Raw genomic sequence first — 27,137 nt, 5'->3', positions numbered from 1 at the left:
GCATGGAATTTTCAGTTAATAGTAAGTATAGAGTAACCAGCTTAACGTTGACTAGTATGCTGTTGCTCTCTATGTCCTCTCACAAATTAACTCAAGAGCTCGTTATTGCTGGCGCATCATTATAGGTAGTTTAACTAAATACTCCATACTCTGTAGTTTGTTAGCATTGGCTCTCGATACAAAGTACTGAGTAGTTAACAACTCAATGTTCTGTATTAATCAGTCCCAGAATATTTTTGACCTTCGCATGAATCTTGCCGGGCTTCTTTTCATATTGCTTGAAATACATATGATCCCAAAGGTTCAATCTTGGGAAACCAAAACTCTTGGCTGAGCTAAGAATAACAGGTGGGTTGCTAGGTTACTTAACTAACTAGTGAACTAGTTATGGCCTCTGTTAACAAAACAGAAAACTCTGGAGCAACCCTCCTTTTCGCAGTGCCTTCAAATAACCTGGAGCTACCTCACATGAGTTAACTAGCTACATAACTATTTGCGCCTTCCAGAACATACAGTTCAGTATGGAAAAGTTACAAAGAGGTGTGTGAGTATGTATGATCCAATTACCCAATTTTAGGTCAGGGATGTGGCGGCTATTTCTTTGACAAATAGGCGGAGACTTCATCTCACAAATCACGCTCGCGGATGTGGGACTCTACAGAGTACTCCGTACATACTCCGTAGTCAACTAGTTAGTTCACTCTTAGTTAGTTAACTAAATATAAGGCTACATAGTGCATTTGTGTTGACAACCCTCCACCCTGTTCTTATATAGCAGGCTTGTTGGCGTTTAACTTGTGTGGAAGAAATATAAGGCTGCCAAACCCACACCTCTTCATCAGAATTATCACCATTTTTCCTCTTAAGCTCTTCCTAGAATCCCCATTTACATCACGATGAATAAATTTGGACAAGAATATCAGGCAGGCCTGAAGAAAGTCGAATCTGCGCAATTATCTGCCATTGAGATTCTCGCACTACGTTCGTTCCTCCTTTGGGCTGCTGAGCCTAATGATGCAGGCCGATATGTGCTTCGGCGATTATCCGAAAACCCGCAGTGCACCTTGGAGGAGACACTTCGCTCGATCCGAAAGGACTGGTTGACATTGGCAAATAAAAGTGAGATGTGCCTATCCTTCAACTTGATCTCATCGGGCTACATATTCATATAGTGTGGTAGTGTGTCGCGATGACCAAGTATCTCCAGAAATTGAAGCCGGTCTCAGGGAGCGAGATGGGCATCGTTGCTGTATTACAGGCTCAACCGTCGATGTTAAGCCTATATATATACTCGCTCCATCGCTCGTGAACGATAGCGACCTGTGCCCTGGGGTATGCTCAACAGCTTTCTTAAGTAACTGTGTTCGGAGTTCGTCGTATTTCGCTTAACGATTATTAGGGATATTTGCGACCGATGCTGGAGGCGCTCCTAACTCGCGAGAGGGTTGAGGAGATTTTTAGTTTACTCGAGACGCGTAATCAGAAGAATGAGCTGAAAAACCTCTGGCTAATGTCTCGGCCAGTACGAACTTCTTTTCGTTATGGACAATTCAGAATTAAGAAGTCAATTTATCTAGAAATGCCAGACCATACTTTCAGAGACGAGCGCAACGGTGGGGTAAAGTTGCCCGGAAACGTTCGAATTGATATGTAGGATGCTAAATCTATGGGTTACAGTGGTGGGTTGAAGCCATCTCACCTCGAAATATATTACCCGAGTCTTTGGATGGGCATGAGTCGTTCTATAAAATCCCATCGACACCGAATCCGGATACTCATCCGCTTCCAGTGAATGTGCTGTTAAACGTCCATATTATTATTACCAGAGCTTTGCATTTCCATGTTATAGAGGAGCACATGCGACTGGGGTGGCCTGAGTGGACCGGTCAGTCATCCCTTTAATCATGCTATTATGCGTCGACTAACATGATCATAGAGCCTAGAACTCTTGGACAAACGGGGAGATTTTTGCTTCGAGGATTTTTGCGCGTTCTGCCCAACTTTGCCCGGATACCCCTTTATAAGCTGATCGTTCGACTGGTTGAGTACTTTGATCCTATCCAAAGGAAATGCTCCATCAAATGTCTCCCACTGGGTCTATGCCTCAAGGTGGCCCGCCAGTACACAGAAAACGAGGCGAACGCCTTACTATTAGTGGAGAAGTATACGACAATAAATGCACCTAAATTGATTGACTCTGTCGTGATAGATGACAAATCGGGGTTCATCCTGATGACAAGAATTTTTGGACATCCATTGAACGGTGTACATTACCGGACAACATTTGAAGAGCGGGAGCAGATAGGAAAAGACCTGGCCGGTTGGATCGAACAGCTACGACGGATTCCAAACAACACAAACCATCTCATCGCGAACACATTGGGTGGTCCAATTTGTGACCATCGACACGGGCAAGATGACAACTCTTGGGGTCCATATAACTCAGTTGCCGATTTCACGGACCGGCTCGTTCGAGATGTCGTCGACATCGACAAACGTAAACACGAGCGTCCAATTTCCCTCCTATATGAGAAGAAGCATGAGGTTGTATTCACGCATTCCGACCTCCACATGTCGAACATTATTATTCGGTCTGGCCGACTACATGGCCTTATCGATTTCGAAAACGCAGGGTTTAAGCCGGAGTATTGGGAATTCACCCGAGCTTTGTGGCCGTATGGGAGCCAAAACGAGAAGGAATATATATATCACAGCACATTTGGTGATAAGTACAAGGAGGAGTTGGAAGCAGAAGTGTTCATTTTGCTAAATGCGCCATTTATTTTGTGATAGTATAGGGGATATATACAGGAGTGGCTTGTTCTGTTATTCACTGATCTATAGGTAGTTATTGCTGTCTCTCGATCTTCCAATTTCATATTACTGAGGCTGTAATTTTGGAAACAGAAACCTCTGGAAGACCAGCTTCAATCTTGAGCTCAGACCTGTTATGGGTGAGGTGGCTGACAACTTTGAAACAGAATTAATTCGTTATCACTGCAGATTTCCCAGAGATGCTCCATCAAAATTGCCGTCACAGGATGGAGACTCAGATCAACTCCACCAGACTGCTTAAAGAGTCCATCTTTTCATTTTGTGGGGGTGCAAATTGATGCATCACAAATGAAATAAACCAAGTTCTGAAGCAAGGGATTCTCCTATGTAACGGCTGGATTGAAGGTATATTATTCCAAGTGATGAAGCTGATCCTTTCAGGAAAAGATTGATTGGGACGGATGTGCTTTAACGCTCGAGATGGCCCTGTGAAGCCATGCACTCAACTCTAACAACGAAAGTCGTCTAGTTAAAAATTGCCAAGTGGGTAGATAGCGGGCCACCGCAGATGCAAACCGGGGGCATCCTCGAACTTCCAGGTTGCCGTTGGAAGTTGAGCGGGAACTCAGTCTTCTTTAGAAAGCAATACCCTGCATTCCGGCATTAGGGGGAAGGAATTCGGAGAGTCCCTTTTTCTTCTGAATGATAATCGTACTGCGCAATCTTGTAGAGACATTGGTATCCCATAATCATATCTGATCCAATGTATGCACATACCTCACGGTTGAATTACACACGGAAGATCGATTCCTGGGGGTAGATAAACCCAGTCTGAATTCTATATGTAGAATCAACGTGCGGCTGCCGTGCAGGACAGAGCTGCATCCCAAGCCACACTCTGCTGTGTGCAGTTCTCCCTCTCTCCCCTATCCTCTTTTCTCATTTTTCCCTTTATTCATCTGCAGTTTGATTACACGCACGTGATAAACGTAATGGCCCTGACCTGAACCTTGGGTTGTCAGTGTTTATCAGAACCTCTGACCTCACTCTCCTTTCGTCCATCTTCCCTCCAACGCGTGCTTTTCGCGTCCTCCAGAGGCCTTCATGCCACTCTCTTAGCTCTGCTTTGCTCCAGTCCCTTCTTTTCCTTCAAGCACATTTGCCTTGTTCCTTCTCATCCCATAGCCTGTCTACCAGGGAGGGGAAAAGGTCCTGTGCCAAGAGCAGAGCTATAAAATAAAGCCTTCTGGAACGTCACAAGCGTCCATTGTTTGTCATTATGGCTCACGTAAGGGTTCGTATTCTGATGTCCGTGATTGTTGCAACGATCACCACCTTATTCTTCTTCTGGGGTACTCATCGGTATGACAACACCATCCTCATCAAGGTCGATTCTCCAGTGAACCGAGTGGCTTCCACCAGTTCCAGCCACTCGCAATCAGATATCCCCAACAAGACTCCTGACGAATTGTGTCACACCGACAAATCAGTTGCCCCAGCAGTGGCCCTGGGAGAATGGCTCATTCGCAAGAACTATACCCGCGTCTACATGCGTCCCAACTTTCACCCCGCAACCACGAAATTCAATTCACTGGAGCCCATCGAGGGAAAGGTCCTTCCACCGTTTCGCGCTCTTGAGCGTGGACTAAAAGTGTCCAACGAGACCGACCCTTGGCCGTGTCCACCGATCGTGGATGTCAACGTCGCCACAGACCTGCCTATCGAAAGTACAAGCCAGCTCCTGTTTGGCCTCGCAACAACCGTTGAGAGGCTGGACAGCCTCTTGCCATCCCTATTATATTCCTATGGAAATACCAAGGCTACTCTCCTCGTTCTTGTGCCTGACAACCGACATGACCTTGACTTCCAGGAGGCTTATTTCCGGACCCGTGGCCTCGACCTCAGATTGAAGCCTTCTCCGCTGGAGTTCAATGCTCGTTATTTCGGCTTGGTTGGTGCTTTGAGGGAATTTATTGATGAAGAGCGACCAGACACGAAATGGGTCAGCTTTGTCGATGATGATACGTTCTTCCCTTTCCTGCCGAGAATTGCAGAGAAGCTCGCAACGCTGGACGCCTCTAAGAAACACTACATCGGTGGTTTGTCTGAAGCAAGTTGGCAGGTCAAAACCTTTGGGCACATTGCATTCGGTGGAGCCGGGGTATTTATCTCAAAAGGATTGTTGGACGCCCTCCAACCAATGTACCAGATATGCCAAGATTTTGGTGAACGACATGGAGACCAAAAGCTAGCGCAATGCATTGAGAAATTTGGGAAAACAAAGTTCACGGCTTGGGATTCACTGTACCAAATGGACATGACCGGGAAGCCCGACGGAATTTTTGAATCCGGGAAAGAAATCAACTCCATACATCACTGGAACACCTGGTTTAAAACGGATGTTGCCAAAATGAGCGCTGTAGCTATAGTTGCAGGACGCCATTCCGTGCTGCGACGCTGGCAGTTTGACGAGACAGTCGAACAAGGCGACAATGGAGTTGAGAAGCGGAGCTTCTGGGTATTGACTAATGGCTACTCCATTGTCCGATACACTATGGATGCCAGCATCTCCGCCAGCGCAATAAATTTCGACCACACCGAAAAGACATGGAACGAGGATCCAAAGGGCTATGAGAAAAGACTGGGACCGTTGAGACTTAAAGACCAGCCTGGAATCAGAAAGGATCGATGGATGCTGTCAGACTCCGTTGTTGTCGGCAACAATGTCCATCAGACCTACATCTGCAAGGACTGGGAGGGCCACAGCGTTGTCGAGCTTGTCTGGCTCGGGAATCAGGGCTGGCTTCGACCAGATAACGCCTATCACTTTTGAGCCGATAAATCTCCAAACGTGATATGTGATTTCTAGTTCCAGACACAGCGAGAGCAGGATCTCATAAGAATGTTTTGCAATGTGCCCTCGTTCAAAGGATATGTAATTCACTGTTCCTACGTCGCTTTCTTCATGCCTAGAGCGATAAGCCACCATTTCCAAGGAGTTTTTAGACGGACAGAGTATGAGAGAAAAGGCATGGCGTTCGGGAAGAGAGGAACGAGCGATCTTCGGCGTTGATAAGGGATTTCTGCGAACCAAAGAGGGTTTTATTCAAGAATTCATAAAATATGGATGGAAAGGCCAGATTGTGTGTACAACCATGTATGTAAAATAGGACGAAAAGTGAATAACAAGGCCATCCCATATCAATTGACCACTGCTTGATTTGTACTCTGTCCGGAGTAGAGGTGGAAGAAAGGGCAAGGTTGCACAACTCCGTGCAGAGACTGCGGGTCACAAGAGCACCAGGTTCGGGGAACACAGGTTTATGCAGTTTAACGCCAAGCCGCCGCCTCGTCACCCGTGAGTATGGTGGGTGGCAGCGCCGAAGCTGAACGAGTTCCAGACCGAGCGCCTGACGGAAACCTAACAGACACCATTTATCAAGCTTCCAGGAACTACAGAGGACATCGTGCTCTTCTTACATGACCCTGGTTTTTAGAGGGATTTTAATAGTTCACTCACTTGCGATATATTAACTGATATCCTGTTGCTGCTCTACAAACTCCTGGAATCACAGCTCAACTGATGACCAAAGATCGTAGCTGAAGGCCCTTCCGCTTCTCCCTGTCAACCTTGTTACGCGAAACTTGCTGAACGAATTCATACCCGCATCCAGACTGTCAAAAGCTCTCCCAGATGTCCTCCCTCGAAGCCTGGGCCCTTCCCCACCTCGAAAAACTCCTGCCGCTCGACAACGAGTCGTTAAAACAGATAATCACGTACACCGCCAGTTTGTCGAAAGCAGAGAGTGCAGAGCACTTACGGAATTTGCTGGACGATTCGGCCGCGTCTTTGGAGTTTATCGCGGGGTTTAATTTCAGGAGAGGTAACGGGGGTGGTGGTGTACAGGCGCAATCACAGACAGCAGCTACTAGAGGCGGGAGATCTGTAGGGAATAATAATACTGGCTCGGGCGCGAGGCGGAATCAAAGGCAGAAAGATTCGATACATACCCCGACCGCGATTAGAAGGCCGGAGAGATACGGCGATGTGAGCGGAGGATACGTGAAGTCACGGAAGGAGGAGGATTATATTCCTGGCGCTTCGTCGCAGGAGCACATACCTTCATCTTCGGCGGATGCATCGCGAAACGAAAGCCCAGCGGGAAGAAGGCCTGGAAAGCCGCCTCCGTCAGCATCTGGTCCGTTGATATCAGAGTATTTACCGAATGTTAGATCGAAGAAGGCAAAGACACCCGGGACTACTACACCCTCTCGCGGGTGCGGTCAGACTCAGTCCGGAGGGGCAACGCCGACAACAACGACGACGAATAACATCGCCGATCTCACTTCTGCGATCGCAGCGCTCGAAGTCTCTACAAACCCAAAGGAACGCAAGCGGAGAAAATGTAATTGCAACGCGAATCTCCATCCGCTCTTCACTCCAGCGCCAAATTGTCTCTCCTGTGGAAAAATAATATGCGCACTAGAAGGGCTACAACCATGCTCGTTTTGCGGAACGCCGCTGCTATCTACGACCGAGATACAGGACATGATTCGAGAATTACGCGCCGAACGCGGCAACGAGAAGATGCGCGCACACAACGAGAGCGTGCATCGTGATTCCGGCCCGGCACCGGCGTTTGCCACGAGCAGCGATAGCAAATTGGAGGCAGCCAAGGCCCATCGCGACAAGTTACTCTCTTTCCAAGCCCAAAATGCACAGCGAACGAGGATCGTGGATGAAGCTGCGGACTTCGATATACCTACCAGTTCGTCAACGCAGTGGATGACGCCGGCGCAGCGCGCATTGGCGTTGAAAAAACAGCAACGGTTGATGCGGGAGATGGAGGAGCGGAATCGACCGGAGTGGGAGAGGAGGAATATGGTTATGAGTTTGGATATTAAGAGAGGCAAAGTTGTGCGGACGTTTGAGCGCGAAGAAGTGTCTCAAACGCCGGATAATGAGTCAGAGGATGAGGATGAGGAAGTTGACCAGACAGTGGGTGCTGGTGGACTGTCTGGTGCGGATAAAGAAGGCGTATTTGCGCGGAATCCGCTGCTTAAAGGGGCTGGGTTAGTTAGGCCGGTGTGGAAGGCGGCTGGGTCTGTGGGAGGAGACGGTGGTATTCAGACGAGGAGGAGAGAGCAGAGACAGACGTGGAGGCGTGTGCAGGATGATGACGACGATAATGAGCGGTGGATTCTCGATGGAGGATTGCACGGCCATGCTCACGAGGACGACGTTGGGCGGTGTAATGCTCTTGTCACATAACATCATCAGTACCCAATGTAGTATACGAACGCACGAAAGTTTGTTGTATCATCCAATATCGGCAGGTTTAGACTTTGTGCTGAGCAGTTGGGAATTGCAGATAATATCATTTCATCCAAGCGTCGTTAACCATTATATCCAGCATTTTAGATGTAGAAAAAATAGCCCCAGTGGCCGAGAACTATATAATCTTTTCCCTCGACAGCTTCTCCCTCCGCAATCTTTTCTCCCTATCGTCGCTTATAGCCGCACCCATATTATACAAGAATATCGAGGTGAAAATGAGCGCCACCAAACCCAAGAAGAAAGCAACTATTACAATCGAGAAGATAACGAAACCGTACGTCGCATTCACAAAATCCGTGTTATCCTGAAGGCCCGGAACATCCATTGCCACCTGCATGGCAGACAGCACAAGCGAGAAATACACAAAAACCACTAGTATCCAGCCAAAATTGCGCTCGAAGAAGACCGTGTAGCGGTTGTATCCGTACAAGTAGCCGCGGATAAAGTGCGTGAAGAAGAACCGGACGCGGTAGATGGAGTTTATGCGGTTAAGGCGAAGTTCACCGAAGTGATATCGTTTATTGACGGTGTCGAGAGCGTTGATGTTGATGTGCTTGAATACATCGTTGACAAAAGATTTCCACCAGGTCCAGGCGAGGTTGGAAGGGAAGAGCTGGTGGTCTTGGGCGACTTTCAGATCTATAGGGGAGCAGATGAGCCATATATAGGAAACTAGGAGGCCCGATGCGGACTCGTGGAGCTCTTTGGACGAACAGAGATGTTTCGTCCAGAAATCGTGGTTAAGTAGGTAAGATGGAAGAGGCTTCACAAGAAGATGGTTTGAGAATTTGAGGAGGTGGAGGTCGGATTGTTCTGTAGGGATGATCTCGAGGCCCATCATCCGCTGGCGGTGTAACGGACGAGCATTGATGGGACGCCCAGCCATCCAGAGAATATTGTGAATCCTGTTGAGACGGGAAAGATCCAAGTCTCGTTGGAGATAGCTGGCTACGTCGGTTTCGGTGAGGAATGCGTCGTGGAGCCGTGTCCGTGAAATCGTCGGGAGTGAACTCATGACTTCTGAAAGAACTGCAAGGTCGCTGGGCACGGCTTCACGCGAGAAAGGGGGTTTAAGAGGTGGCTCCTCGACGACTACGGATTTCACCGAGCCGGTGGGCTGAGAAAGGGCCTCCATCTGGGATAATTGGTACGGTCTTTGACAATCGGGGCTCCTTTCACAATAGGGAAGAAATTAGAGCCCTACAGAGCAGTTATGTATATAATACCAGAACTCGAAAGTAGAAAGATGATGGTATGATCTATGTGCTGGGGAAACAGCTAGTTAACTATAGAGTCAACTAGATAACCGCACATGAATATGCGAACATGACGCCGTGCTTGACGACCAGAAAAGCTCCAGTCCCTGGAGCTTGCCCGTCGGCTATTTATGCCTTGCGGCTGGGAATGGATCTTGATCACGGCCGGTCAGCTCTTGGCGCATTCAGATGGAGTCCAAGTAGTCGACAAACTAAACAGCCCAGCGAGTCAAGTTTGCCAACGGCGGATCAGCTGGAGCCGCTGTTGGCTGCCACGATCAGACCAGGTCATCGCGTAACAAGGGCCCAGCGCCTAAGACCAGGTGACCCTTCCGAGAGGCACAATCGAAACAGATCAATCAAATAGCGTGAGACGCGATGAAAATGAAGGAGCAGAGATCAGAGAGCGGACAGGGCAATGTCGATTGTCAGAATACTCCGTACTCCGTACATAAAGAGGTATGAAGCAGCGAGGTGACTCTGTAGAGTCCGTGGCTCTCCTTATCCTTAGCCCGTTTGGTCCGCTTCGGTGGAGCTGCGAGCAGCGCCGTTTTTCCGCCTCCACCTCAGTCCGTGCGCCCTCCAACCTGCAGCTGTGGATTTTGCTTCGCTCTGACAAGCTTCACTGTTGGTTATCCAGCCACCACACACCAAATCAGCCTCTAGGTGCTACATCCACACAAAACTTACTGAAGGTGAATGTTCTAACTACTTCTATGCTTGACCAAACCGCGGAGAAATGGGCGCAAAACACTGGCGACCCTATATGTACTCGTTCAAGAGCAACAAACCCCTAGAAGTTGCGGCCTCATCACCCGAACACCAAACAAATGTTGAAGTTGACTAGGTCACTGGCTGTGTACAAGGGGCACTGTTCCACGGTCTGACTTCTGTCTAGCCTTAAATCGCAAAGTTTCCACAAACTCGTCAAAGCTGCCCCTCCAATGCTACTTAAGAATAACCTGCCTGCAAAAGGGAGAACCTCTTGAACGCTGCCGGAAACAAGCGAAAGGGCACAAACTCTCTCACTAATTGCCGCTTCTTCAGACATTTAGCCCACATGATGCTCCTCCGTCAAGGCCAACAATGAGTGCTCATCTCAAGGTGTGCCCCGCCTGAGCCTGTCGCGAACAAGGACGACTACTACGTCACTACCTTGGCCTGAACTTCTGTTCGCTGCCTCTATTCCACTCTGCCGCTGGAGCCCGAGTCCTTCAACCTGGTTTCCAGAGGAACGACGCTTTTCAACCTGCTTTTCCTCTTTTCGTCCATCTTCATTCTTTTCTTGTCGCTTGTCCCATTTAAACCTAGCAAAATACGGAGCTATTGGCTTTACAATATGTTGCCGCAGTCAGACCAACCCGTGATCGCTGAAGCGAAGCGCATTGCAGCAGAGTTCGAGTATTCGTCCGCTGATGTGAACCGCGGAGTGAAGAAATTCCTCTCCGAGATGGAGATTGGGCTGACAGGGGAGGGCTCGACGCTGAGCCAAATTCCATCCTATATTACATGTGTGCCTGATGGCAGTGAGAAGGTGTGACCACCAGACTGTATACACCTTTTTTCACGCATGGGTCATATGCGATGGGACAAAAGCAGAAGCGGGAGCTGCGGTTGTGGGGTTGCCAAATGCCCCCATTTCAGCAGAGATCCGGCGATAGGTTGTTGTTTTAATTGACGCATTCAAGGTTGCTAATAGCGTACTGCTTTTCTAGGGCGTCTACCTCGCAGTTGACCTCGGTGGGACTAACATCCGCGTTTGTTCGATCCATCTAAACGGGGATTCAACTTTCGACATGACTCAAGAGAAGGCCGTCATTCCGCGCGAGCTGATGGTGAGCGACTCAGCCGCAGAGCTTTTCGGATTTATCGCGGAACAGATAGAGTGTTTTCTTCAGAAGCATCACGAAGAACGTTACGCTTCCCACACCGAGAAAAGAAGGCTAGGCAGCACTGCCTTCCACGACGAGGATATATTCGACCTAGGCTTTACCTTCAGCTTCCCTGTAATCCAGACCGCCATCAATAAAGGCAATCTATATCGCTGGACCAAAGGATTTGACATTCCGGATGCTGTGGGCCAAGATGTTTGCAAATTGTTACAAGATGCTGTCGATCAGAGAAATTTACCTGTTCGAGTCTCTGCTTTGATTAATGATACCGTGGGCACTCTCATGGCACGGTCATACTGTTCCAGTGGCCATTCTAAAGCGTTAATTGGTGCAATCTTCGGTACAGGCACCAATGGTGCCTACGTAGAGAGGCTGGACCGAGTCAAGAAGCTGAATAATCGCGGCGGAGACCTCGTTGACGCATCAGCGAGCGAGATGGTCGTTAACACGGAGTGGGGCAGTTTCGATAACCCCCTCGAGGTGCTGCCGAACACCAGACATGACCAAGAACTGGACGGTATAAGTGTTAACCCAGGGGTCCAGATGTTCGAAAAGCGAGTATCAGGAATGTTTCTGGGTGAGATTCTTCGCTGTACAATACTCCACATGAACAAAAACCCTGCTCTGAACTTGTGTGGCGGGTCAAGCGCGATTCCAAAGGACTCAATACTGTATCAACATTGGGGCATTGACACGAAATTCCTGTCTACCGTGGAAGGCGATTCGACGGATGACCTTCGGGAGGTTAAGGAAGAGCTGCGATCCGATCTCGGGATCGAGAACGCGAGCACCACGGACTGTAAAGCGATCAAGGTCCTTACGCATGCCATCGGGAAACGGGCAGCACGGCTTAGCGCTGTGCCTCTCGCTGCGATTATCATATCCAGCGGACGACTAGGTACGGAAGACGTCATCGACATTGGTGTCGATGGCAGCCTGATTGAGTTTTATCCGGGATACGAGAAGTATATCCGAGAAGCATGGCGTGAGATTCCGGAGATCGGAGAGAAGGGTGAGAAGAAGATTCAGATCGGTATCGCGAAGGATGGGAGCGGTGTCGGCGCTGCTCTGAGTGCGTTGGTTGCTCGGCAGGCAGAGAAACGGAAGCAGGGGTAACTTTGAGCTAGTTAGCCGTCGAGAAGTTTGATAGCGGCGTCGCATCGCTTGAGCCCAGATCATATTGGACAATCTTTGCCATTTTCTCCAGAGCATATTATGTATTACATTTGCCTCCAAGAGTTGTATCATACCCTTGCATGCTTTCCAAGCCATTGCGGTTGTTTTGCATAGATACATTGGGCCCCGGTCCAGGCAGATCTCTGGGTTGTTTCGGCATCAAAGAGGGGCATTTCCTAGTTAACTTCCCGCCAGGGTCATTGTCTTGAGACTTCACCGCAGCTTGCTTAGAACGTGTATTTATTGCCGCAAACACCCACCCCCCTTCACTCTCCTCCGAAATGAATTCCACCAGACTCTCTTCTCTTCTTGCTCTCTCCCACCGCTCTATAACCTCATCAGTCCACAGCTGTGGCCGGTCTGCCAACGCTCGATTCACCACCAGCCTCCCTTTCTCCCAGCGACAGCTTCCCCGCAGCTATCCGACCCACTGTAGACACCTAACCTCACCTCGCTACTACGCAACAATGGCCTCTCTCAAAGCTGGAGACAGCTTCCCTTCTGACGTTGTCTTCTCGTAAGTTCTCTGGAACGACATTTCCGTGCTGCGCGGTCGGAAATGACAGTGAATTGGTCTTCAGTGATCGCGTGCTGATCATTATCGATGATGCGTTTCAACAGTTACATTCCATGGACACCTGACAATAAAGACATCAAAGCGTGTGGCATGCCACAGAACTACGAGGCTTCCAAGCTCTGGGCTGACAAGAAGGTTGTCCTCTTCTCTCTTCCCGGTACGCAAACACCTACAACCCACCCCCCAAAATCTCTTCTCGACTACCTCGTTGACTGACTCCCATCTCGATTTGATGGATAGGTGCCTTTACTCCTACCTGCTCCGCCAGCCATCTCCCCGGATACATCCAGAAGCTTCCTCAATTGAAGGAAAAGGGCGTTGACGTCGTTGCTGTCCTCGCATTCAACGATGCCTGGGTCATGAGCGCCTGGGGCAAGGCCAATGGCGTTACCGGAGATGATATCGTAAGATATTCCAATATTTACATCTTTTAAGGCATCTTAAGAGAGATAAGGTCTGTTTGCTGACTTGAGATGGCATCTCTAGCTCTTCCTCAGCGACCCGGAAGCTAAGTTCTCAAAGAGCATTGGCTGGAACGCCGGCGAGCGAACTGGCCGATATGCTATGATTATCGATCATGGCCAGGTTACTTATGCTGAAATAGAGCCTGGTCGTGAAGTTACCGTATGTTTTATATGCCGATGCTGAAACCCGCTTGACGCAGAAGTATCATAGGCTGACAACTGAATAGGTCTCGGGCGCTGACGCCGTCATTTCCAAGTTGTAAATGATGAACAAACCGATGAGAAACCCGAAAAAATATTATCTTATGGAGAATCAAGGGAAACGGCCAAAGTGTTGTAACTATTAGCTAGATCACCAAAACCGTTGTATCAATACAGACTAGAAAGACACAATACAATTTGGTTGCTTGCACAACAATATCAAAGAATCCCCAATATTAACTATGTATTCCATGGTCTGCAGCAAGGCTATAAAAATGCAATGGGTGGTGTGTAAATAGTGCTGCTCCTTGGTCGTGGTGCTCTGAATGTGACGACATGCAAACACATCCAGCCAAAATCCCATCAAACTCTGTTCTCTGTCACTCAAACCGAGAGCTCACACCTTTTCTCTCTCCGCCCTATCCGTCAGCCAAACGACCCAATGGCTGCTCCCAACCCTCCGTGGCAGAGAAAACCCCAACAACCCTCGAAACCCGAAAAGCGCAAAGCTGGCCCCAACGCAAACCCCCAAACCCGCAAACGCGCCAAGACCCATGATGCGCGTACTCTGGCCGTACAGAGCTCCGAGGCTGCGCTCTCCAAGACCGGCGAGCTAGACGTATCCGCCTTCGTGGCGGCGAGGCAATACGAGATCCGTGCGCTGGAAGCGGGGATACGTAGTGCTAAAAATGCGTTGACAAGTCGCGCTTTTCAAAAAGTGCCGCGGGCTTTAAGGAGGAGGACGGCAAGTCATAATGTGAAGAGGGTGCCAAGGAGATTGAGGGCGAGGGCGAAGAGGGAGGTATGTTTATTACTGTCTGAACTGTGGCAGAGTCAGCCTTTGTGGTGGTTACTACGTGTTAGGATTTAGGGCTGAAAATGATATGTTGTAGATGATTGAGGATAACACGCCCACTGTCACTGCTCGCCGGCGTAAACCCACGGAACAAATACGGCTTCGTCTTGAGACAGCTCGACGCTTGCAGAATCTTAATGCTCGCTCGAAAGCGGGGAGAGCTGCGAAAAAATCAGGTGCTGATAAAGCGGTTCCTGTTATGGGTGATGCCGAACATACATTTGATATCGCCCCGCGCGTGCCGAAAATCAAAAAGAGCAAGCTCTCGCATCCTGAGAAGCCTCCGTCTAAATATAAGAAGCGGCAGCGGGGAAAAACATGGTTGCCGACACATATGTTTCATGCTAAACGGGCGCATATGACGGAACCAAAGGCTCCGTTATGGCGATTCGCTATTCCAATGACACCTACGGAGAAATCCTATAGGCCTACGCATCGTGTGAACAGTGCGAGAGGAGCTATTGCGTGGGATATGAGCTATATCTCTACTATCGGACTCGAAGGCAGGGAAGAGGGTATCGAAGGATTGCTAAAAGCCATTGGTGTGGAGGGGGATGCAGCATGGGGAAACAAAGGCAAAAAATGGAGAGCCGGGACTAGAAGCCTAGAGATGTGGGTATTCGAGAGGGATGGTGAAAAGCTGCCAATTGCACCAGTTACACTGATTTGGTGTGCCCACGATAAGTTGGAGGACGTTGAAATGGTCGATGCAGGCAAGCCTGTGCCGGCAAACAAGCTACCCAAGCGGAAAATGTTCCTTCGAGTACATCCCTCAGCCTTTCTACAGCTGTGGCAAGAGCTGTTGAAAGTGTCGAAGATACAAAGGCCACCAGTTTTGCTTGAAGATCTCCGTTTCGAGATTGGAAGCATTGAACTGTCGGGGCCCGGCTCAACCGAAGCTTTACTTGCCGCCCTCACACCTGTTTCGCCGCCGGAAAGCAGCAGCAGGCCTTTAGGCTGCCCCGAAGAAGTTTGGAAGTCCCTTCTCGGCCTAACCAATCCCGCTTCGCTCCCGCAAAATGCCCTTTTAGCTTTTAATACCTCTGACCCACGTCTACGATATCCTCCCCGGACGGTCAAGCCCTCTGACTCTGAGGAAAGTCTTGATCGTCTTTCTGTTCTCCTATCTTCTTGGCCTCCAGACGCAACGCAGTCGAGACCAGAACTATTTTCCCGTCCTGCCCGTCTCACAGCTTCGCGGCTTCTTCCCAGCCAAAAAGCCATTAGCAAAAGGAAGGCACTCGCACCACCTGGCGAATATCCATCACCGAAACCAACAGATCCGCAGATCCCAGTCATTCTTCTTACATCTCGCCCGGGTTGTTCATCGAGAACATCGAATTATCAAGGCCGTTGGACGCTCTTGGTCCCTTGGAAATGTGTGAAGCCAATATGGTATTCTATCATGTACTATCCACTCTCTTCTGGTGGTAATCCCAGGTTTGGCGGTGTCCATGAACAGCAACAGCTTGCGTTTGAATCTGGAGAGAGCTGGTTCCCGGGTGACTTTCCAGGAACACAGGCTGGGTGGGCGTGGGAGATCCGGCAGAGGAACCTGCAGAAAGACCTATGGGAGCGCAAGCCAAAGGGTAAACGAGTGGAGTTTGACAGTATTGACCTTGGGAACGGTAGACGCGGCGAGATTGGTCGTGGCTGGGCCTGCGATTGGGAGATACTTGTTGGAAAGGGGACAGATGGAGAAAGTAAAGCTGCAGGCTCAAAAAACAATATCGAAAAAGCGGAGATGAGCGAAAGCTCTAAGAGCCAGAGCACGGTTGCTCCGGAGAAGATCAACTCCAGTTCAAAGGATCCCGAAGTTCCTCCTCTCGGAATCCATCACCTTACGCCCTCGGCTGCATCTTCTATCCTTCTGGAAAAGGCCAAGTCTGACTGTCTTCCATTATCTTCGCAATCTCTCTTAGAAAAACCGGCCCTCGCAACTGTAAGGCTTAGCTTGGTCAACCGCGGGACTCCTGCCCCTCGTGCACGGATCTATCGTCTTCCGACAACCGACCCTGTACTTCGAAACCAATGGCTTTCGCTCCTGAACAACGCATCGCCTTCAGGAAATGTGGGCAAAAAGACTCGCAAAAAAGGGCAGTCTCGAAGCCAAAAAGAGCAGAATACTCAACCAGACCCGTGCAGTGAGAATTCCAACAGCACGGTTGCTATTCCGACCGGAGTGTTTTCAGACTCAGTTGAGACATCCCGCCACCCCCCACCTCCGGATGAACGGGACTTGATTGGTTTTGTGACAACTGGGAACTACAACCTGAGTGCTGGTAGGGGAACAGGCATTGGTGTGATACTTGCAAACAAGATAGAGGCTTATACACCACCGTCTCTGTCGTCTTCGTCGGGACTGGGAGATAATCCGTGCACAAGCCCGCCTACTACGCTGAACATTGCAAAGGAAAAGCTAGCACGAACGTGTATTGTGAGAGCAGCTGGTGAGAGTGTCGGGAGATTAGGTTGCTGGGAGATTTAAGACCTCCTATAAATGCATTTGACAACATATTGATATTGCATACGACTGATATTGGCGAGATCGATCTGCCCGAATGCATGGTCAATCTGTATATTAAATAAAAAAGTATATCTTAAATTTTCATCTGCTCTTGTTATGCATCCCATTTTGTTTTATAATACAACACTCTTGCATGCGATGCAAAAGATATAACTTTGAGTGCTTCTGTCATAGAACTTTCGCTCAGCAACAGATGCTTCAACGCATCGGGGTTATATAACCACCAAAGCTCTAGCCAATGACCTTCTTCACCCAGTCTTTCTCTAATCGAGCAACTTCCTTCTTGAATGTATCCACTTCAGCCCAGCAGTCGAGCGGCCTCTTTTCCTTCCCTCTCAAACAGTTGACAACGTCCTCCCTCGCCTTCTCCACGCCGGCATCGACCTCCTTGACCTTCCGTCTCGCAGCGAGTTTCTCCCGCAGCGCTTCAATCTCTAGCGCCACCTGCTGGCTGCTTAGCTCCCGTCTCGCAGCATCTTGGTCGAGATCTTGGGGGAATCCGGCGGTTTCAGGGCCGGCGAAAGGTACGCGGGGTGCGTCAAGGGATGTGGATTGGTCTGTGAAGGCTGATGACTGAGTAGTTTCTGCGAGGCGTTGTTCGAGGTCTGCAAGAGTCTGAGTTTCGCGGGCTTGGATACGTTTTAGTTCCTCTGCGACGCGGTTTTGGATGTGGAGTTCTATGGTTTGGGCACGGGAGGAGTCGGTCTGCAGATTGGAATTGTTAAAAACACATTGCAGCGATAACGCGGGGTGGGGAGTATTACCTCTGAACTCGATTGTAAAGATTCAACAAGATTCTGGGAGAATTGAACTGGAGTTTCGCTGAATTATAGCCAATTGGAAATACGTTAGTTTCGCGATTGCCAGCCCGCACTTCATCGCAGCCGATGCCCATGCGCGCGGAGTATTGCTAGGTGGAAAATTCTAACCTCCTAAAAACATGTCTCGAGCCTCCGCTCGTTTCTGAGAGTTTAGATCCGCCTGCTCCCATGGCTTCTTATTGCTGAACGACGTGCCGGATTGTTGCCAGAAAGCGGGCGGCTTCGGGAACGAAACTGTAGGACAGGTCGTTCAATTGAAGCTCGCGCGAAAAGGTCGGAAAACCGGATATATCCCCGGGATGGCCTTTCAATCGTTAACTTAAACACAGGGCAGTCGATAGATGAGCAATTGGCCCCGTTGAGCGTTCACTGCGTCAGCCGACAATTCTGATAATTTGGCAGATCAAGGTTGCGAACCCGACATCCACGCACTTTGCCAAGATGGGTTTAGTGTGCTCATACGCCGCTCTTCGGTGCGAACCGCCAGCTCCTCCAAGGAATAATGCAACCGGATCGCGTCAATTGATGAAACTTAAGACTTGTGGCTGCTCGGAGAAAGCCTGGCTACGAACATGAAAAGAACTTCTGCTGAAAGGTTACTAGATATAGACTGGTTTATTGGTGTGGCACTACTTTATAAGCGATCTAAGCTATTCCGTAACGCAACAAGCATATCATTACTGTCATCATTGGCTTAAGCCTAGGAAGCGGACATATTTTCCTCTTGAGCAGCTTCTCGGTTTTCAAACACGAGAAATTCGTTCTCGTCTGCATCTGCACCCATAATGTCCTTCCACACATGCCTGACTTGATCGATCATGCTGTCGTTGAACTCCAAGTCAAGGCACGGAGATGGAAACACCAGGATCTGACTGTCAACGCCCGCGAGTCCATCCTTCGGCAATATATCCGTGCCAAGGTCGCCGAGCTGGGTGAACTGCATTTTCCAAAGAACTTCTGCCACCGGGTCAGTTGATTTCAGGAGCTGTTGCACAGCTGAATCAATGCGTGGGTGTCCCTTGCTGGATGGTTGCAAAACACTCGCATATATTATACCTTATAAAACAAACGCGTTAGCCGCTGCGTTCCAAGAAAATAGAGAGAATAACAATAACAGAACAATTGCTCTCATATCAGGCTGTCAGAGGAAGGTTTATCATCAAAGATGTTACAGCCAATGTAGATAAGTATTCGAAATTTGAAATCATCATTGAGAGCGGCAACAAAGAAAGCGTGGCAAAGTTTGGGTATTGCAGAGAAACTTACATTGACCAAAAGGGCATTCACCGGTATCGCTAGAGTGCAATAGCAAGTATAATGGTGGTTCATCAATTGCATCTTCTCCGGCAGCTTGCTGACCAGGAAAGATAACGAGAGTCCCGGCTGCAACAGGGCCATTCTCGGCGATCGGAGGGAATAGAGCTTCTAGGGGCGACGACACAATCATAACAGAACGCGAAACCTTGGTCAAGGTGGGCAATTCTGCTTTCTGTGTATCTGCTGGAATATCCCAAGGAGTGCCAACGATATATCTAGTACATACCGTTTCTCCATCGCTCAAGCACACTCTTCGCAAACTGGAATCTCCATCTGGCGAACCCTGTTCTGGAGGTCCCACGCTTCTTATTCCTCTGTTTAAAGCGTATACGCCTCCGCCTACTGCACATGCTCGACAGGCTACCTGGGCGATCTCAGAGGCACCACCCCATTTAGTAACCACAGAAGAAAATCCTGGCCCAAATACACCAATGGATTGTAGGTGTCTTTTGATTTTTGGAAGAGCATAGCCAGCTGTGGTTTGGGAAATAGAATGCGGGGATAAACATAAGCAAAGAAGGGGATAGTAGAGATCCGAATGGACCTGGAATTTGGAGCGGAGAAAGGTTGAGAACGGAGTATCAAAGTCACCTTCTTCGATGGACGAACTCTCACTTCCGTCGGACTGACCTAGGTATCTCAAAAACTTCATCAAAGATCGTTTGGATTTCATGGTCAATGTGTCATCAGCAAAAACGTCTTCACGGCTGCTTGGTACACACTGCAAGCCACGAATGGCATGTTCTTGGCTTCCTGTCTCTACTTGAGCTTCATCCCGATATACCCACCAGTTCCCCATCGCTTGGAACTCCAGTTGGCGGTAGACCTTGGAAGATACTAAGCTGGGGAGTAGTTTAGAGCGGGTATAGATCAGCTGAGGAGAAAGAGAGAGCGTATATGCCCTCGAAAAAGAAAGTCTCCCATTTTCTTTTTTTTCTGTTGAGGGAGAGCGCCATACCGACGCTGACTCAAATGGGCCAAAATTCGGCTCTGACTTCGTAGTCATCAGGTCAGCAGCAGCGCCACCAGTAAGGTGACCGAAGAGGACCGTTCTCACCGCAGCCAACTTTGTTTACCCAGTGTTCTGCCTCCTGCAAGCTGAAGGCGGCTTCAGAGCCTCCATAATAGTCATTTTTATCAATATGAAGGACCTTTTTACCAGACCTCGACAACGCCCTACATTGAGAGCTGTTAGATTGGGGGCAAACAATGATGGGTCCATCAAAGAAGATAACTCACAGTGCAAGCAGTGACTGGGGGAGGCCAGTCCCAGATATTAAGACGTCCCAGGTGGTATCATTAAGGGTGTTTTGTCCGAGCATGATCACCCCTTCAGCTTTGGATGAAGATAATTCCAGATGTCACCTGGATAGCAAGGAAGATCTAGCTATGACATGATGAGGTCAACCACCCAGGGTGATTCCAAGAAAGGTTTGGGGGGTTTGTCTATTTCACAATATTTGTGCTTGGGCGGGAGGAAAAGAAGAGGGAAAAACAAGTTGAAGTTGAGACTGAATTTATGTGCCGAGTCGAGCGACATTTGCGCTAGGCCAAACCGGGCCCTAGCGCAGACTCGGCACAGCGACCGCACAATTTGACGCCTCAGCGAGCTCTTGATTCTTCATTTCTTCTATCACCCACTCGCTGCGCTCTGCGTAGACAAATTGCTTTTCTTTTTACACTGGCAACGTTGTCTCCATGGATGGCGCCTTCATTGGAGCCATCCCTATAGAGTGGAAGATTGGACATTTCACCCTGTATCTGCCGCTCAAGATGGAGACATCTGATCGATGCGGTTCGTTTTGCGGTGATACATACTCCGTACATCATTGCCCGGGAAGGACTACTCCGTAATGTGCGCTCGTAATCCGTCACAGTGCTTAATCTACAATGCTCTTCTAGAGATCTACCATATCATAGAATTCGCCGGCGCGGCCGTAACATATTTTCTGCCAAATGTCTCCCCACCATTGCACCGGGGCTTGCAATGGTTATGAAGGGCGCGCTGCGACGTATCTCAGTGCATTTGTCCCATCGCGGGTTCTTGCCGTGGGCCACAGTGCGTGAGTGTTTATGATGACTGCTTTATACTGCAGACAGTCAAAATTAACCTGCTCTGGTGTCGATTCTGCCCTGTCACTCATCACCAGTCTCTTCGACGACCCTCGCCTTCAAAATTTTGACCTGATCCACTGGTCTATCATCCGCATCGGTTTTCACAAGTCCCATTCGTTGCACTACCCTCATCCCGCTCTTCACCCGGCCAAATATTGTATGCTTTCCATCCAACCACGGTGTAGGCGCCAGTGTAATGAAAAACTGGCTCCCGTTAGTATTCGGTCCACTATTTGCCATACTCAAAACACCTGCACCAGTATGTTTCAAGGATGGATTGATCTCGTCCTCGAATTTCTCGCCGTAAATGGAGCTTCCGCCGCGACCTGTGCCGGTAGGATCCCCGGTCTGGACCATGAAGTCGGGGATAATGCGATGGAAGATGACATTATTGTAATAGCCTCGTTGTGCTAAGGTGGAAAAGTTTTTGCATGTCTATGCATTCAATTTGCAGGAGTTAGCAGCCAGCTCAGCCATAGGAAGGTTACCAGATTCATTTACCTTTGGTGCATGGTCATTGTAGAGCTCAACAGTGATGGAGCCCTGAGTGAAGGTAAGTACATACAATAAAATAACGAGGAGTTTCCGAGGCCACGCATACTAACCATGGTAGTATCAATAACCACATCTGTAGCCATTGTGAATATTCAGATCAAGCTAGAATCTAAGCCCTGTTGTAGCGCCGGAGAGGAGTTGCGCAGATGATGTCAACCAGGTGAGCAAACAACCGACCCAAACTTTGATCGCCTCATGAAAGCTGTCATCAACTTTTAATTAACTACTCCATTGTCTTTGTTAAGGCACCAAAAAGCTCAAGATGATGATGATATCCGTTCTGATCTCCGAGTAATAATACTGCTTCAAAATTTTGGCTCTCCTCTACAGGGCACAGTCGTCCACTCGCTGATAACACTCGCCTCGCTCTTTTTCAACCAACATGTCCCTCCCGACCTCCTTGTCGGAGGCCATTGAGGGTTTTCTCTATGGATTTGATATCGCCAAACCGCTTATACCAACATACACCCACTTACTGATCTCGGCTCTATTTTGCATATATGTCGGTGCCCATGCTTCACTTTCAAGGCCTTCGTCCACGGCCATACCACCGAAAAAGAAATGCAAACGCTGTACGGAACACAGTGAAGATGAAGATGATACAGATGACGAAGGGGGCATACTGCAAAAGATGGAAGGATTTGACCCTTCGGATGCGATTATGCTTCCTATAATGTCCGGGTTGACTCTTGGGGGCTTATACCTCCTGCTCAAGCATTTCGACCCAGCAGTTTTGAACAAGGTGCTCAATTGGTACTTCGCACATGCTGGTCTTATATTCACGACTGCGTTTATAAAAGACGGCTTCTCTGTGATAAGATCATTTGTGTTCCCTGAGCTCTATACTTCCCGTGGCTCTGCGTGGAAGGCAAACCAGGAGAAGCGAATATTTATAGAGATTATTAGAGATAAGGGGTCGATGGCGGCCCCTCGAACACGGGTCTCGCCTTTGCCTGGGTTTCTCGGGATTCTTTATCTTCCGGGCTGTCTTCGTGCATCGCTCTGGCACATTCGCGGTCTCGTTTACCAAAAAGCCACCCTCCGTGCCCATATCCGTTCGGTCTTCAGCGCCAGGACTCGGTTTACCATACTTGATGTCTTGAGTGTTGTCGTCGCTCTGTGCGTAGTTGGATACTCCGCCTTTGTCGCGCGGCCATGGTGGCTGATCAATTTCCTGGGATTCGGCTTTTCATACGGCGCCCTCCAGTTCTTGTCGCCTACTACCTTTGCTACCGGAAGCTTGATACTCGGCTCTTTATTCTTTTACGACATCTATTTCGTATTTTATACTCCCATGATGGTCACGGTCGCGCAAAAGCTGGATTTACCGATAAAGCTCCTATTTCCACGACCGCCCACCAAGGAGGATCCTAGCGCCATTGCCCTGGCGATGCTTGGTTTGGGAGATATTGTGGTCCCAGGCACAGTGATTGGACTAGCATTGAGGTTCGATCTTTACCTACATTATCTACGGAAGCACTCTACCTTGACCGGAACCGGAGCCGATGCTGATTCCCGACCTAAATACGTCACCGCGACGGGCGGATGGGGCGAGCGCTTCTGGTCAAGCATAAAGTCGGCCCTAAGGCTTCCAGATAAGGAATCGTCATATTTTGAGGCAAAGGCATTCCGCAAAACATATTTTAAAGCAGGGATGGCCGGCTATATGCTTGGAATGTTGGCTACGCTGGTAGCAATGCAGTTATCTAATCATCCACAACCTGCATTGCTGTATCTTGTTCCTGGTGTGTTGAGCTCAATTTGGCTTACAGCGCTTGTGAAGGGAGATATTCCGGTTATGTGGAATTTTTCGGATGGTTTGGACGACGAGGAGGGTAAAGATAGCAAGAAGGACAAAAAGGACAATGGACAGGATCGCCCCAAGGCCTCTTTCGCAGGTCTATTTAAGCAACTCATATTTGGCGAACCTAAATCAGAAACGGACAAAGCCAAGTTCAAAGATCGCCAAGGGGAAGGGGAAGGGGAAGCAACCAATAAATGTGCAAAGACCGCAGAGGAGGATAACACTTCCCCGTCTATCGACCTTGTTTCTTTCTCTATTTCTGTACCCCGGAAGAAGACACGCCAAAGTCATTCAGCTAATCTCGATCCCAAAACCTTTACGCAATCCGTGTCTCCGAGGTTTGAATCAAGTGGTATCTCAAGTTCCTCCGCCCTTGTGGAGGACGTCGGTGAAGCTCCACCCAAAAAGCGGAGAACTCAATAATGATACAGTACCTCAATACTATAAGCCACTGATTCTCTGGCTAGATTTCTTTCGTTATAGCATTGCCACTTCGGGGTGGATGTTTTGGGGACAAGATTTAGGCTCCAGCGCTAACTAGGGGAGAAAACTAGAGTTCAAGATTGATATGTTACTTCTAGATACCCAGGCGTCGGGAGCAATGGAATCTGGTTTGGGTTCAATTTATTTTTTTCCCTTCTTCGGAAAATATCCTAAGATATTTTGATAATGGCGTATTGGCAGCTTGATTTTCTCATCGCAACCCTTCCAATAAGGCGCGCCACTCCTCCCACCTCACAGATGCCAACTCCACAAGTCCTTTTATCTCACTTTTTCCAACGTAGAATCCACCACCTTTTTCCATCATCAAAATCTTCATGCAACCCGGCTTCTTCCCATCCTTATCCACTACAATGCATACCCGTTCCTGACAAAGACTCTCCTCAAAAGCATCAGGATCCGCAAGTATCCATCGTTTCCTTCTTGCAGCATCGCCATCATCGGCACTCGTCTGGTCTTTCTCTCTCGGCTCTCCATCCTGAAGTGGAATGATAACTTTCCTCCAATCTCCAACAGGATCTGCTTCAAAAACAGCAAATGAGCTTGATATAGGCATCCCCCGCAATCGCAACTTTTTGGACTCCGATACACGATCTGAACAAAGAACCATGTCATTATCTATGTCCCACCACGCTTTGGGAAGCCGCACATCTTGTAACGCGGCAACTATCGCCGCCCAGGCTGCATCGAACGGACTTCCCGCATGGGAAATTATTAGAACATCAATGTAGAGGGTCCAAAATGCCTTGAGCTCTGGGGCTCCAATCGAGTCAGTGAAAGCGGGAGTATCCTCCATGTCGATATCCTCAGATTGTTCTTGGGATGGAGCTTCCGTGGGGTTTGGATTGGACCAAATTCGTAAATCACTTGCTCGTATTAGTCGTGAGGAATGAAGGAGGGAAAGGAGTCGGTGTGATAGCGATTGAGCGAGCGACGAAGGTGCAGAACCAGGAAGTATAGACGGCGAGCAGCCCGTGCTAAGAGAGAGATTCGGAACTAAGAGGTTGAATGCATGAATTTCTGAGTCGTCTTCATCATAGGCCTCGTCCTCGGCGTCATGGTCTTGATTCCGCTTTTGTGGCGAACCCCAGCTAGAACCTGCACCATTATTCGAAACCTTCCATGCGGGTATATCATGTGTTGATAAAATCTCCCCACGGACCCCACATACCGCAGTTGTGTCGCCAATCCGAACCACCGCGCTACCATTCGTATGAGACAAAGAGCCAGTGTTGACACTTGCCGGGCGGAATTGGGACTCTGAACGACCATTTATGCGGATGGATGGTCTAGAAATATCAGGTGAAGGGTTTAGATGCGCGTAAACGTAGGTATGCGGTTGGAGCCGGGCGAGGTGGGCGGGTGAAAGCGAAAGAAACGGCGAAGGTGTAGCCGGAGCTTTTGTGTTAGGGGCCGTGGATGCCATGATGAAATTAACTAGGGTTACTCTTTGCCAGAAATGCAATAATTGGGAAAGAGATGAATGATTGTTGCGCTGGAGCGCTCCCTTTAGACTTTGTTTCCTCTCATTTCTACCCGATCAACTCTGATATTCAACCGGCAGAATAACTAGAGCTCAAAGCGGTGAATATGAAATTAGCGCAAAGACTAAATGCTTATGTAAGGATATCACGTAATTCACCCCCGAGCGGATCTCCAAAAATACACATACAAATGATAAATCTTAACTTTTTGCTCTCTTATATCTTAACAAGTCTATGTCTGATCATTATAAAATGAAGAAGATACTATATCTATCACCTACCGAGACCCCCTTATACCCATACTCTATACGGAGTACCAAGTAACAAAATGCAATTAAGTGCAGCATTTTATATTCATCTGGTGAGTAGGCTGAATATGACCCATTTTGGTGGCCAGATCCAGCACTTTTCTCACCAATGTTGTCTCCGCGCGAATGCTAATTTACCATCCGCGCACTGCAGGGCCTACCAGCCAAGATAGTTATCGAGTAGCTGGTCAAGGGCACCAATGCTAATCAATTCTTCCGCTAATAACTCCCATTTTTCCTCTTCTTCAGATTGGTCAATTCACCAGGGTGACCGCATCATGACTCCCCTCAACCTATTTTTGAAAGGCAGCTGGAAGACAAATCCGTTTTCCGCTCCATCAACTTGTCCAGTGCTCACCAAACACTCACTCCTTTTGCTTAATTTAAGAATTGAACAAAAAAATGTGAATGGTTTGTTATTTACAAACAGACAAATAAACAGAGGAAGTTGAATCAAGCTCTGGAGTAGTAGGCAATGCCTAGGGAGGAGACCTGGCGTCCAGAAGCCACAATCCTTCAAGCATCAAATCTCAGAACTTCAGTGTCATCATCTTCGTTGTACCTCCTTTCCTGAACAATAACCTTTTTGAGGATTCTTCCTTGGTTTATTCACCTCAATTTCAGTTGATAAACATGCAGACAACCGTTGATGCATACCTCTGAGAACAAAGATTGGAAAGGCTTGTTATGGGTGAGGATTATGATAGCAAGTCCCGTGGCACGTACGATGTGGTGGGATGATGGTTCATTGACTACTAACCGCATTCATGATCTGGGTGCGAAAAGTTGTTTTGTCGCGCAGTTCCATAGATTTCGGCTTATTTGCGATGAAACAGTCGAAAGACTTTCAGAAACTTCGCAATTTGCTCCCCGACAACCTTAAAATCCACTATGTATTCCATTCATGACTTGTTAACTCAAGCTCCGCAGCTCATAAATCTCAGTTCTCAAGCCTCCTCTTATCTCGAGGGAGTGAACCGCACACTCATTTGCAAACACCTGAGCACAACGAGATAGAGACTGACGTGTTGTTAGGAATTTATCTGAAAACTTTGGAGCTAAAACTAGTTCGAAATCCTCAAGTCAGTGGGTATTCGATTCATGCTCATTATTCCAGTCTTTTTATTAACTCCTTTCCTCTCTCCTCCTCCCAACCCAAAAAAAAAAAAA

At 48.6% G+C, this 27,137-nt stretch overlaps 12 protein-coding genes across 13 annotated transcripts; 7 read left to right on the top strand and 5 right to left on the bottom strand.

Annotated features, from left to right (window-relative positions):
- The first annotated feature begins 775 nt into the window (after window positions 1–775).
- On the top strand, window positions 776–2,819 carry D8B26_005663 (uncharacterized protein). Its single transcript, XM_066124948.1, has 5 exons — window positions 776–1,119; window positions 1,181–1,332; window positions 1,400–1,618; window positions 1,678–1,885; window positions 1,937–2,819. The coding sequence occupies exons 1-5, from the start codon at window positions 897–899 to the stop codon at window positions 2,788–2,790; spliced, it is 1,656 nt and encodes a 551-aa protein (XP_065981029.1). The 5' UTR covers window positions 776–896; the 3' UTR covers window positions 2,791–2,819.
- Window positions 2,820–4,053: 1,234 nt separating this feature from the next.
- Window positions 4,054–5,608, top strand: D8B26_005662 (uncharacterized protein; the record flags this gene model as incomplete). The annotated part of the gene is made up of 1 exon (XM_003069232.2): window positions 4,054–5,608. The coding sequence occupies exon 1, from the start codon at window positions 4,055–4,057 to the stop codon at window positions 5,606–5,608; it is 1,554 nt and encodes a 517-aa protein (XP_003069278.2). The 5' UTR covers window position 4,054.
- Window positions 5,609–6,469: 861 nt separating this feature from the next.
- D8B26_005661 (uncharacterized protein) lies at window positions 6,470–8,047 on the top strand (the record flags this gene model as incomplete). The annotated part of the gene is made up of 1 exon (XM_003069231.2): window positions 6,470–8,047. One exon carries the CDS (start codon window positions 6,470–6,472, stop codon window positions 8,045–8,047), a length of 1,578 nt encoding a protein of 525 aa, XP_003069277.1.
- A 181-nt stretch (window positions 8,048–8,228) lies between these two features.
- Window positions 8,229–9,248, bottom strand: D8B26_005660 (uncharacterized protein; the record flags this gene model as incomplete). The annotated part of the gene is made up of 1 exon (XM_003069230.2): window positions 8,229–9,248. The coding sequence occupies one exon, from the start codon at window positions 9,246–9,248 to the stop codon at window positions 8,229–8,231; it is 1,020 nt and encodes a 339-aa protein (XP_003069276.2).
- A 1,227-nt stretch (window positions 9,249–10,475) lies between these two features.
- GLK1 (glucokinase) lies at window positions 10,476–12,492 on the top strand. The gene is made up of 2 exons (XM_003069229.2): window positions 10,476–10,903; window positions 11,085–12,492. The coding sequence occupies exons 1-2, from the start codon at window positions 10,709–10,711 to the stop codon at window positions 12,375–12,377; spliced, it is 1,488 nt and encodes a 495-aa protein (XP_003069275.2). The 5' UTR covers window positions 10,476–10,708; the 3' UTR covers window positions 12,378–12,492.
- Window positions 12,493–12,718: 226 nt separating this feature from the next.
- Window positions 12,719–13,741, top strand: ASPF3 (Peroxiredoxin Asp f3; the record flags this gene model as incomplete). Its single annotated transcript, XM_003069228.2, has 5 exons — window positions 12,719–12,954; window positions 13,059–13,171; window positions 13,255–13,418; window positions 13,501–13,638; window positions 13,706–13,741. 5 exons carry the CDS (start codon window positions 12,719–12,721, stop codon window positions 13,739–13,741), a joined length of 687 nt encoding a protein of 228 aa, XP_003069274.2.
- A 380-nt stretch (window positions 13,742–14,121) lies between these two features.
- On the top strand, window positions 14,122–17,023 carry D8B26_005657 (uncharacterized protein; the record flags this gene model as incomplete). The annotated part of the gene is made up of 2 exons (XM_003069227.2): window positions 14,122–14,481; window positions 14,573–17,023. 2 exons carry the CDS (start codon window positions 14,122–14,124, stop codon window positions 17,021–17,023), a joined length of 2,811 nt encoding a protein of 936 aa, XP_003069273.2.
- Window positions 17,024–17,154: 131 nt separating this feature from the next.
- Window positions 17,155–18,267, bottom strand: D8B26_005656 (uncharacterized protein). Its single transcript, XM_003069226.2, has 3 exons — window positions 17,992–18,267; window positions 17,827–17,884; window positions 17,155–17,767 (listed from the first exon to the last, which is right to left on the bottom strand). Exons 1-3 carry the CDS (start codon window positions 18,051–18,053, stop codon window positions 17,294–17,296), a joined length of 594 nt encoding a protein of 197 aa, XP_003069272.2. The 5' UTR covers window positions 18,054–18,267; the 3' UTR covers window positions 17,155–17,293.
- Window positions 18,268–18,493: 226 nt separating this feature from the next.
- MRS6_1 (Rab proteins geranylgeranyltransferase component A) lies at window positions 18,494–20,648 on the bottom strand. 2 transcript variants are annotated; one of them, XM_003069225.2, is made up of 4 exons: window positions 20,440–20,648; window positions 20,258–20,376; window positions 19,150–20,194; window positions 18,494–18,939 (listed from the first exon to the last, which is right to left on the bottom strand). In XM_003069225.2, the coding sequence occupies exons 3-4, from the start codon at window positions 19,997–19,999 to the stop codon at window positions 18,584–18,586; spliced, it is 1,206 nt and encodes a 401-aa protein (XP_003069271.2). In that variant the 5' UTR covers window positions 20,000–20,194; window positions 20,258–20,376; window positions 20,440–20,648; the 3' UTR covers window positions 18,494–18,583. The 2 variants fall into 2 exon arrangements, with proteins under 2 accessions (XP_003069271.2, XP_065981028.1); XM_066124947.1 differs by having other exon boundaries at window positions 19,150–20,190.
- Window positions 20,649–20,988: 340 nt separating this feature from the next.
- CYP1 (heme binding) lies at window positions 20,989–22,000 on the bottom strand. Its single transcript, XM_003069224.2, has 3 exons — window positions 21,921–22,000; window positions 21,817–21,858; window positions 20,989–21,750 (listed from the first exon to the last, which is right to left on the bottom strand). The coding sequence occupies exons 1-3, from the start codon at window positions 21,951–21,953 to the stop codon at window positions 21,337–21,339; spliced, it is 489 nt and encodes a 162-aa protein (XP_003069270.1). The 5' UTR covers window positions 21,954–22,000; the 3' UTR covers window positions 20,989–21,336.
- A 252-nt stretch (window positions 22,001–22,252) lies between these two features.
- D8B26_005653 (uncharacterized protein) lies at window positions 22,253–24,097 on the top strand (the record flags this gene model as incomplete). Its single annotated transcript, XM_003069223.2, has 1 exon — window positions 22,253–24,097. The coding sequence occupies one exon, from the start codon at window positions 22,253–22,255 to the stop codon at window positions 24,095–24,097; it is 1,845 nt and encodes a 614-aa protein (XP_003069269.2).
- Window positions 24,098–24,302: 205 nt separating this feature from the next.
- Window positions 24,303–25,601, bottom strand: D8B26_005652 (uncharacterized protein; the record flags this gene model as incomplete). Its single annotated transcript, XM_003069222.2, has 1 exon — window positions 24,303–25,601. One exon carries the CDS (start codon window positions 25,599–25,601, stop codon window positions 24,369–24,371), a length of 1,233 nt encoding a protein of 410 aa, XP_003069268.2. The 3' UTR covers window positions 24,303–24,368.
- Between the last annotated feature and the right edge of the window lie 1,536 nt (window positions 25,602–27,137).

This window comes from Coccidioides posadasii, chromosome 3 (genome assembly GCF_018416015.2).
Source record: "Coccidioides posadasii str. Silveira chromosome 3, complete sequence".
Classification (NCBI taxonomy): domain Eukaryota; kingdom Fungi; phylum Ascomycota; class Eurotiomycetes; order Onygenales; family Onygenaceae; genus Coccidioides; species Coccidioides posadasii.
This window is presented reverse-complemented; position numbering and strand designations above follow the sequence as displayed.

Excerpts from the sequence above, each read along its gene's own strand:
- D8B26_005656 (XM_003069226.2), bottom strand. The coding sequence starts at position 18,053 with ATGGGAGCAGGCGGATCTAAACTCTCAGAAACGAGCGGAGGCTCGAGA. Across the intron at positions 17,885-17,991 it reads TCGAGACATGTTTTTAGGAG|CGAAACTCCAGTTCAATTCT; the intron begins GTTAGAATTTTC and ends GCTATAATTCAG. Across the intron at positions 17,768-17,826 it reads CTTTACAATCGAGTTCAGAG|ACCGACTCCTCCCGTGCCCA; the intron begins GTAATACTCCCC and ends TCCAATCTGCAG.
- MRS6_1 (XM_066124947.1), bottom strand. The coding sequence starts at position 20,522 with ATGCTCGGACAAAACACCCTTAATGATACCACCTGGGACGTCTTAATA. Across the intron at positions 20,377-20,439 it reads CCCCAGTCACTGCTTGCACT|GGCGTTGTCGAGGTCTGGTA; the intron begins GTGAGTTATCTT and ends CTCTCAATGTAG. Across the intron at positions 18,940-19,149 it reads TGAATGCCCTTTTGGTCAAT|GTATAATATATGCGAGTGTT; the intron begins GTAAGTTTCTCT and ends TTGTTTTATAAG.
- D8B26_005663 (XM_066124948.1), top strand. The coding sequence starts at position 897 with ATGAATAAATTTGGACAAGAATATCAGGCAGGCCTGAAGAAAGTCGAA. Across the intron at positions 1,120-1,180 it reads GTTGACATTGGCAAATAAAA|TGTGTCGCGATGACCAAGTA; the intron begins GTGAGATGTGCC and ends ATAGTGTGGTAG. Across the intron at positions 1,619-1,677 it reads GAGACGAGCGCAACGGTGGG|TGGTGGGTTGAAGCCATCTC; the intron begins GTAAAGTTGCCC and ends TATGGGTTACAG.
- GLK1 (XM_003069229.2), top strand. The coding sequence starts at position 10,709 with ATGTTGCCGCAGTCAGACCAACCCGTGATCGCTGAAGCGAAGCGCATT. Across the intron at positions 10,904-11,084 it reads TGCCTGATGGCAGTGAGAAG|GGCGTCTACCTCGCAGTTGA; the intron begins GTGTGACCACCA and ends CTGCTTTTCTAG.
- CYP1 (XM_003069224.2), bottom strand. The coding sequence starts at position 21,953 with ATGGCTACAGATGTGGTTATTGATACTACCATG. Across the intron at positions 21,859-21,920 it reads TGGTTATTGATACTACCATG|GGCTCCATCACTGTTGAGCT; the intron begins GTTAGTATGCGT and ends ACCTTCACTCAG. Across the intron at positions 21,751-21,816 it reads ACAATGACCATGCACCAAAG|ACATGCAAAAACTTTTCCAC; the intron begins GTAAATGAATCT and ends TTGAATGCATAG.